Source organism: Helicoverpa armigera, chromosome 28, assembly GCF_030705265.1.
Source record: "Helicoverpa armigera isolate CAAS_96S chromosome 28, ASM3070526v1, whole genome shotgun sequence".
Classification (NCBI taxonomy): Eukaryota; Metazoa; Arthropoda; class Insecta; order Lepidoptera; family Noctuidae; genus Helicoverpa; species Helicoverpa armigera.
In genome coordinates, this window is record NC_087147.1 from 2,634,117 (window position 1) to 2,644,120 (window position 10,004).

Below are 10,004 nucleotides of genomic sequence, written 5' to 3' on the forward strand. Positions count from 1 at the left end.
AGATTCAGAAATTAAAATAAAAACGTTTCGTTTCGAGAGCGATATGCGCTGAAACATTTTAATTACGAATAAATAATATTTTTTAACGAATAAAATGTTCTCGGAAAAGTAAATTACTTATCGGATTTTATTTCCACTGACCTAAATAAAATATATTTAATCCGGGCTACAGATATTGAAGCTGTATTGATTAATCATTATTGAATAAACCTACCTATATAAATTCAATATATAACTACATACAGTAATATATTAAAGAGGCAACAATTTTTGTTTGTACTCTAAAAGCTGAGGGGGTTGAGGAGGTCAGATAGGCAGTCGCTCCTTGTAAAGCACTGGTACTCAGCTGAATCCGGTTAGACTGGAAGCCGACCCCAACATAGTTGGGAAAAGGCTTGGAGGATGATGATGACTCTAAAAGCTCTAAAATTATTGAACCGATTTGAAAAATTCTTTCACTGTTGGGAAGCTAGACTATCCCCGAGTAACATAGGCTATATTTTATCCGGGTACAGGCAGAAGTTCCCAAAGGATGCAGGTGAAACAGCTAGTATAATATACAGCTAGATTTGAAAGGTTACTAGGTGAACTTTCGTGCAATAGCGCCCCGCTATGATCCATCGTGTGAAACAATGGATTCTGAAGTTTTGAATATGGATTTATTGATTTTCTATTTTTGAAACTGTGACTTGTCATTTTGTTTTTTTTTTTTTGTGATTTTTTCTAGAGTTATGATATTGTAGAAGTACAAAATAATGAACTAGAAAAACAATTCTCTAGATAAGTCAATCCAGTCAAATCAGGAATCGAACCTACCATCTCATTTTTAAATAGTACTTACCTAACATATTTTTGCCGCGTAATTTGCATGCAGTTTTGATACACAAATTAAATCCAGAAAAAACATATTCTTCCTTCTGGCAGAATCTGCTAAAAGGATAGGATTCAAAGATGGGCAACAAAAAAAGAAGCCACAATTTAAATATTTAAAACATTTTATTAAATAAGGTATTTCTTACAAAAGATAACAACTGTATACATATCCAAAATATTGTCTTACATTATTTTAAATACACATAAGTAGTTTTGTATACAATGCACATTATAAAATTGACGTACAAAATCTTTTTCAACTTCATTGTAAAGGTAATAAGGTTATAAAATTACCTGATACAAAATCTCTGGCAGGAAAAATAAAATGCTGAACTTATAATCTCGTAAACAGGATAATCAGACTTAGCAATTAAAAGTGTATAATGGAAAAAGATTTTAAAAAGGAGTAGAGTCACTCTTTTTCATATAATATTTACATGATACATATTTACAAACTTTCACTTGTAATATATGAAGGATTTATAAACCTTGATTAGAATGACAGCTTTAAAAATAGTGCATGTTTTATTTATAATCTTCTAAAGGCGAGATTCCACTGTTGTGCGATATGGCGACGACAAAAAATGTTTCCTTTGGATATATCGATACCCGAAGCCCGAAACACAAGTTTCAAATAAACCTACATTTCTAAAATGTCTGCGAAATTACTACCTTTGTGCCTTCTCATTTTTTGTTCGCCAATAATTTTGGTGGAATCTCTCCATAATATGAATAATAAAATATTACAGGGCCTTTTTCAGCATCTTCAGTTTTACTAACATCTGTCATTCTAATCAAGTAAATAATATAAAACTTAAACATTATCAAACTCAGGTATTGGGCTCTTAGTGGCTTGAGCTATGGCTGACTTGGTTAAATCTTCGCCCTGGTTATTCACCGAGTTCAGAAGACGCTGTGGACAAAAAATGAATTAATTAGTGTTTAGTATGTAGTTACTGTTATTTTGAGTTTTAAATATGATAGACTTGTTGATGGACGATTATGCCTAGTTGTTTAACTTTTATAATTCATTTTGTACAAATTTCGGTTACTATGTATTTTAGGTCTTAAACTGGCTTACACCAGCAGTTTCGACCGCGTCCCGAGGGAACTTCTTTACGTACAGTAAAAATGTAACCTACATAATAAATATTCTTAAATTCCTCCCTCGATAATTAATAGGCTATCTAATCTGAGAGATTTTTTCAAATTGGGCTAACAGTTTCTGAGATTCGCGTATAGCTCAAGTAAAAATTTTACACTTGAAAAAATAACTTTAACAGCCTTATAATAATATTAGTAAGTGACGACGAACTTCTGAGCGACAATAACTAACAACAACTTTAACATTTAACATCTCATTTTACATATTCCTTAATTCTCTCCAATTTAGGCATTTAACAAAAAGCCTAGCCAACTAATTAAAAGTCGTACTTACAACATGCAACAATCCATCATCATTAGGCCGGCTCTGCGAGTAAACCAGGTTGATCTTAGTAGTCTGCACAGCTACGGGACTCTTTGAAGCTATGTTCTCGGCTATCTCTAGAACTTTCTGAATAGCTCTGTAAAAGAATAATAATATATATTTAGAAAGGACACTGCTCATGAAGTATGAGAAAAAAACCCAGGCCCGGCGCAAAAGAAATGTAACTCAAAATATAGGTAAAAATAAGTAATTAAATATTACATAGGGGGCATTATCGAAATCAGTGGCTATATGTGTGAAATTGCTATTCGAATTTTAACATCTGCGGTACATTGCTACTCAAGATTTTAGAGGTAACATAATGTATTAGTAAAAGGAACAGCAAACAGATACAGTTGTGGTTTAATAGTGTACATAATGACATGTTTATAGCAACTTCTCCACTATTCTACCTTCTTTTACAAGATAATAGGATAATAGAACTAAAACAGGATATGAATGTACTTTTCATTTTAATAATAACGCTTAAAAGTCATCGATTCTTTATTTCTAACACTTGGATAACACTTGGATCTCGTCGATCCAAAAATGTTGCGGGTTGCGCAAACTGTTCCTCATGTCTAGCCCATCCTAAGTAATGTAAAACGCTCATGACGCGATGACGTGGGCGCTGCAGCCTGTACTTCGGTATTGAGTTATCTTTTTGGAGAAGCTTATTACTTGCCATATTACTTGTTTGTTGTTTCAGATAGCACTTTAATTAAACTATAAGCCCCAGCTGCTCATGTTACCCCTTTAAAAATCAAATAGCAATTTCATACATTTAGCCATTGATTTCGATGATGCCGCCTATGCAGTATTTCATTACCTATTATTACCTATAATTTGAGTTACTTTTCGTTTGCGCCGGGCTTGGGTTTTTTTTGAGCATTGTATATACACATATTTACATAGAACTTAAAATAAACTTATTTATACCGGGTGTGTCGTTCATAATCACATTAAATGAAATGCGTTAATATATGTAGATTAACACAAAGAAAAAAGAAAAATACGTAAAATTTTTCAAACAAACTAAATAGAATAAAAGTGTGCGAAAATTAGAACACCATATAAAAGTCAGTCATTACAAACAACTGAAATTCTCCCTTGAAAACTGACAGCTGTCAACTGATCAAAACATTCGATACTCCTAATTTTATCTCTGCTTTACACATGATGATGTAAATTATAAAAACGAAAAATGACTCCTGTAGCTAAACCACTGAATGGATTAGGTTATTTTTTTTACAATTCGCCATAGAATATCTTAAAGTATATACGATAGGATTTAATGTGATTGTGATCGACACACTCTGTATATGTCACCGGAAAATAACAAGATCCGTAAGTTTATCAATTTACTAGGAAGTTTATAAACTTTTGTAAGATTCTCATCCTCCGAGCCTTTTTTCCCAATCATCATTCATCAGCCGCATCCGGTTAGACTGGAATCCGACCCCAGAATAGTAGGGAAAAGGCTAGAGAGATGTATACTTACGTGTCTCTATCAGGGAACACTTGGCTGACGAGTCCGATTTCCTTCGCCTCTTTAGCGTCGAAGTTTCTGCCCGTGAAGCACAGCTCCCGAGCTACTGATGCGTTGCCTATTATCTGGGAAATAAGGAAAATAATATTCTTTACATAAGTTGTGTTTGTATTGTAACGTTTGAAATCAGGACCTTAAATCTAACACTACTTAACCGATCATCATGAAACTTCGTAACATATTTGTTGGTGGTACTAGAATGAATATAGCATAGATACTTTTTATCAACACACCACGCGGGCGGAAGCTAGTATACATAATGCTTTCTTTTTTAGGATTTTAGGCCCTGGGGACCTTTCAAATGCGTAATTTTAATTTTCTTGAAAAAAGAGAAGGTACTTGAAATCTCAAAGAACTCGTGGTTAAAAATTAACCACGCGGATCATCGAACATAAGGTTAAGCAACGTTTAGCACGGTGAATCTGTGGGTGGATGGAGGATCATCTTGTCATAACGAGTTGAGTTCTTCCGTGTTTCGGAAGACACTATATTGGACTTATTGGAGTGCTGGGACCCCCAGCACTCCCAGCTGTCATTTGAACATTCTTAATGGTCGTTACGAATTTTCAGAAAGTCTGATAACCAATCTTAGGTTGCCCAGGTAATTAGGTTGAGGAGGTCAGATAGGCAGTCGCTTCATGTATAACACTGGTACTCAGCTGCATGGTGTTATGAAACATAAGCTGCCCAACTTGATAGCAAAAAGATAGGATTTTAATATTTTCTTAGTATGTTGAATAATTTTAATAACATGTTAGTGTTACCTTAGGCAATCTCTGGAGAGTGCCTACATCGGGAGCCAAACCCACGTCCACCTCACGCACTGAGAACCACGCGTCTTCTGTGCAGTACCTGAAAATTATATTAAAAACGTATTTTAATGGATACTTAATATATGTAGTATAGTAGATTTATAGATAAATTGGCGCTTTAAGGAATATTTTTGCTATAATTGAAATACTTTTATCTGTCTGTCTGTCATAATGTAACTTAAAATTTCTTATGTTTTGTTGACCACCAGTTGTAGTATCTATTTCATAAACTTAGCCTTTTGATTTCCAGAAGGTCCGTCGCAAAGAAATATAATTATTTGTTCTTCTTGTACCGTGTGTGAATTTACACAAAATGAATTTCTTTTCTTTGTTTCTTATCGTTTGATATTATAATAGTAAAGGACAAGTTACCTTACCTCATATCAGCCGCAGTGATCAAGTTAACTCCAGCGCCGATGCACGCGTTGTGCGTCACAGCTATGACGGGCTTCACGCAAGTCTCTAAAGATGTTATGGTGTCCTGAAATTATAACATCATTTGGTTTAAATAAAACTACTTTTAAAGATTTTATCGCGGTTATATTAATATTATTTTAATCCCGACGTTTCAAATCCTTTACAGCATCCATGATCAGACTAAGGTGTTGTTTCATTAGTTTTATTTACATGTCTAATATTCGCGTAAGTGTCAGAAATCATTCAACATTATTTGCTTTTACAAAATACTAGCTGTTTAAAGCAGTTTCACCCGCGTCCGGATGGAACGACTTCCCGTACCCGGACAAACTAAAAATTGGTTCAGGAATTCAGACAGCTGCTAACTCTCAGAACTAATGATAAAATATTCAATTTATTTGGGAAAAAGTTAAGGATAGATTAGATATCATATCACATGAATACATATTATGAAAATATGATTAAAAAAAAAACTTTCAGGACCAAAATAAATACAGTGAGAAACCCGCAGATACAGACTACCAGAGACATGTAGGAAGTTTTATTTTGTCCCTTGCAGTGTTTTGTAAAGTCTGTAGTAACTATTTAGTAATCTATACAAATCTTATAAAGCTGAAAGGTTCGTTTATTTCAACGCGCTAATCTCAGGAAGTACATAGGTACAAGTCCGATTTGAAATTTTTTTTCAGTGTTAGATAAGCTCATTTATCGAGGAAGGCTATATATAGGCTACTTTTTACTGTTATATGGGTGTGGGAAGTAATTCTCGATGAACACGGGTGAAACCAGGGGGAGCTCTCGTTTCTATATAATAAAGATAAAGTTAAAACAAACATACCTGAGCATATTTAATGAAGTTGTAATGGAAGCGCGCCTTTCTAGCCACATCTTCTAACTCATCAGCTTCCGCTGCCAATTGTACTAGACTCTGCAGCTCAATGCCTGAAAATGTACAACATAAAAGGTTTTAGCATCAATATGCAAATAATGTGCTGTGGATGACAGATTTATTAATTTATCCAAATAAAGATAAACAAGACAGATTTTTTTTATCATCATCTCCCAAGCCAGTCTAACCGGATTCAGCTGACCTGCTCTACCCAACACCCCTTGGTTAGATTTACAGAACATTTTTTGTAAATGAAAAGAAAACATTACCCCTTCACAATTCCTATGTGTTAGTGCTGGGAAGAAGTAGTGCAAAACTCCCCAACAACACATGTATTTCTGATAGATTTGAAGATCTATAAATATAAGGGAGTATATACGTACAGTGAGTACATAAGAGTCCATGAGAAATTATGCAAGGGAGTTTATGGGGAGTATATTCAAAAGTACATAGGGTTAGCACATAATCTATCTAAATTAGATCATTTCTGCCTCCAGGCACGATTTCGAATTATAAATAAAATTATTATAATGCATGTTTTGTGCAATTAACTGTTTTAGGGCATTGTTTTTTTTTTATTTTGCTAGTGCATCCCATAATTTGATGTCTAGCGATTAATTATGTAGGTAAATACTTACCGCCAGTAAAATGCTTTCCTTGACCAGATAATACAATAACTCTGCACTGCGGTATCAAGCTCAGGGTGTTGAAGCAGTTCGTGATTTCTCTGTAATAATACAACAATTAATTACATTAAATTATATTCCAAAACATGAAAAAACATTATTCTTGCAGATGTTCAGTATGTTTTGACTTATTTCTGAATAGACAAGCAGACTTTTTAAAATAATATGTGTTCCATGGAATGCTTAATCCAGATAAAATATAGCCTATGTAACCCAGTGATAGTATAACTTCCCAACTGTGGAAGCATGTCTCCTATTGTTCACTACTTTTGTAGCCTTTAAGGTACAAACAAAAAACAAATTTTGTTTGTTCTAATTTTATGTATATTGTATTTTATTTTTCTTTTGCATAACTGTTTGTTCGTAAGGTTTGAAAAAAATGTATTTGGTATTTAAGTCACTTTTTTATTTTTATATTATCTTACTGTCAAGTAAATGGTCTACACATAATGTGGATTCCTATAAGTGAGGAAACAAATGGCATGGTTGTGACTTGTGTTTGTATATTTTTATGTATGAATTTGTGTATTTCTTGTTGAAATTCCTTATAAAATAAATAAACATAGTAACCATAATAATAACTGGTATCTGAATATTTTTAAACTTGGACTTTGTACATTTGAGACTTTGTACTGACTGAGATAAGTTGAATAAACATAGGTACATCTTATCAGAGTGCAAAGTCCGACGGGATTTCGTAATTTGCAAAGCCTTTGGTATAGTTTTTGCGAAATTGTAATATTTCAATTTGAAATTACTAGCTTCCACCCGTGATTTCAGCCACATTCCGATAGATTTAAGTACCTCATATATTATTCTGCCGTATAAGCCATATTACTACCAAGTTTCATCAAAATCCATCTATTAATTTTGGCGTGAAAGAGTATCAAACATGCATGTAACATCAAATTTGCGAAAGTTTTTGTACATTATACCATTACCTTACAAACTTTGGCATTTATAATATTAAATAAGTATAAAAAGGATAAGATATCTTATGACTTTTAGTACAAATATCTTTCATATTTCAATTTTAAAAAAATTGCAAATCGGTCCAGGAGTCTAAGTAATGAACATACATTAAAAAAAATATATCAAGACAAACCAGCTCCTTTCAGGAAATCAGGTAGAAACAAAGTAAATTGATTTTTTCTTCTTTATACTATTAGTATGGATAATAGTGTTTTTTTGGAATTTCATGAAATACTTCTATTATTCTATACTTACTGCCACATAGTTCTAGAGAAAGCATTTGATTTCTTAGGCCTGTTCAACTCCACGTGAAATACATGTTTCTTGGGTTCCGATACAGCTAGGGTTTCAAATTTTGGTAGTTCTGCGTTTGTGAATGTTCTTATAAAGGTACCTGGAAATTAGAGTTAAATAATGTCAACTGGGGATACAATACTTGTACACAATACAATAGTCTTTACAGGTAGTCGGAAGCCAGTAAGTCTAATACCAGTCTAACCAGGAGATATTGGGTTGCCCAGGTAACTGGGTTGAGGAGGTCAGTTAGGGCAGTTGCTCCTTGAAAAACACTGGTACACAGCCGCATCTGTTTAGACTGGAAGCCAACCCCAACATAGTTGGGAAAAGGCTTGGGAGATGGATGAATACAATATTTGCTAAATACAACAGATACACTACATGATTCAAGGTCATCATCTGCCCAGCCTTTGCAAATATGATGGTGTCAATTTCCAGTCTAGCCAGATGCAGCTGGGTACTAGTGTTATACATGGAGCGACTGCCTATATGACATCTTCAACTCAATTACTTGGACCATCTTATAGCCCTAGGTAAGACTCCCTGGCTTCTGACCACCCCTAATGACAGTCCAAGATGTTCAAATGACAGCTGAAACCATCTAATTTAATGTGGCTTCCAAATCATGGAGAAAATGGTAACCTATCCTCGGCCTAACCCCGCCAATCACTGTGTATCCTTATAATCAATACATCTTCTAAGAGATCTATCTGAGATTTATTATAGGTTCCAGTTTTAACTGTAGATTTGTGTAAAAAAATAAAACAACCAATGATAATGCCAGTAATTTGCAAATAAATAAGATAGTAAGGTAGGTAGTTGATTTACTTTAAACAACGTTGGTTTAATTTACTGTTTATGTAAATTAAAATGCATAAACATGTCAAAAAAGAATATTGCTTCAGTAAAACCAGATAAAAACCAGGTCTTAACTCTTTGGTTCAATAATTTATCTTTATAGCAACAATAATATTGACTTGTATTTGTGTATTTTTAAACATGGACTTTGTACTGAGATAAGTAAAATATACAGTTATTAAAGTACAAAGTCCAACGGGATTTCGGAAACTGCAACCTTTTTGTATGGTTTTGATCAAAATGCAACATTTCAATATGAAACTATGAGAAAATTACTGGCATAAAAGCTTATTTACACATATTGTATATACCGAATGGGTTTTAATACAAATATTTGAAGTAATTCAAGAAAAAACAATGTTAATTTGCACTAGAAAATCGGTAAATGTAATCGTAATGACAATAAAATTAAAACTTACTTGAAATAAATTTCTTCGGCTGGTTAAAAGCGATATTTTTGAATAATTGAGACATTGTTGTTGCGCTAAATTAACTTTTATTTATGATTAACTAAATAGGTGTCCCACGAGCGCTTAACAGCTTAATAAAAACAAAAATGAATCGGGCAAAGTCCAGCGATGCAAAAGAAAAACAAATGAACGTCAAAAATCAAAATATCTGACAGTGACGTGACAAGTGTCAATAATTTTGACGTTTCGAAGTTACGTTCTGTAATTTTCTAAGAAGAAATAGTCTCAGATATTTATAGCAAATAGAAAATAACATAAACGTGAAATATATTATTCAACTTTGATTGTTTTTATTTATATTTAAATATATACATAGGATTAGGAACTTTGTTTGTTCTATTCATAGGCAAAGACATATAAATAAATTAATCGCAGTTCATGGTCATGTTTCCTGAAACGAAGTATTGTAACTATTAATAGGCCGTCACGATTTTTTTAGAACATACATCTGTGAAAAAATCTATTAACATATATGATATTTATCTACTATATAATAATGTTTAGCGCCTAATAAAAAGAAATACCAATAATAATTTGTATTCTCAACATTAACGCAACATAAATTAGAAGTGTCTATGATTTGCAATAAAATTAATTTATTCATTGCATTTTATTAGGAAAGCTGACTTAGGTCCCCTAAATAGCATCTAGACTTTGTAAGAAAGTCGGTCTGCGGTTTGTTTGATGTCATATTGGGACGTCTAGGTCTTCCT

At 33.1% G+C, this 10,004-nt stretch overlaps 1 protein-coding gene across 1 annotated transcript; it reads right to left on the bottom strand.

Moving 5' to 3' along the window:
- Nucleotides 1-977: 977 nt before the first annotated feature.
- Nucleotides 978-9,409, bottom strand: LOC126056886 (delta(3,5)-Delta(2,4)-dienoyl-CoA isomerase, mitochondrial). Its single transcript, XM_064042441.1, has 9 exons — nucleotides 9,241-9,409; nucleotides 7,922-8,060; nucleotides 6,647-6,735; nucleotides 5,958-6,061; nucleotides 5,080-5,183; nucleotides 4,655-4,742; nucleotides 3,843-3,955; nucleotides 2,312-2,438; nucleotides 978-1,786 (listed from the first exon to the last, which is right to left on the bottom strand). Exons 1-9 carry the CDS (start codon nucleotides 9,293-9,295, stop codon nucleotides 1,688-1,690), a joined length of 918 nt encoding a protein of 305 aa, XP_063898511.1. The 5' UTR covers nucleotides 9,296-9,409; the 3' UTR covers nucleotides 978-1,687.
- Nucleotides 9,410-10,004: the final 595 nt, after the last annotated feature.

Bases quoted from the DNA above. Each gene is read 5' to 3' on its own strand.
- LOC126056886 (XM_064042441.1), bottom strand. From the start codon at position 9,295: ATGTCTCAATTATTCAAAAATATCGCTTTTAACCAGCCGAAGAAATTT. The intron at 5,184-5,957 runs GTATGTTTGTTT...TTATAATTTCAG, and splicing joins ACTTCATTAAATATGCTCAG to GACACCATAACATCTTTAGA. The intron at 2,439-3,842 runs GTAAGTATACAT...ATTCTTTTACAG, and splicing joins GTGTTCCCTGATAGAGACAC to AGCTATTCAGAAAGTTCTAG.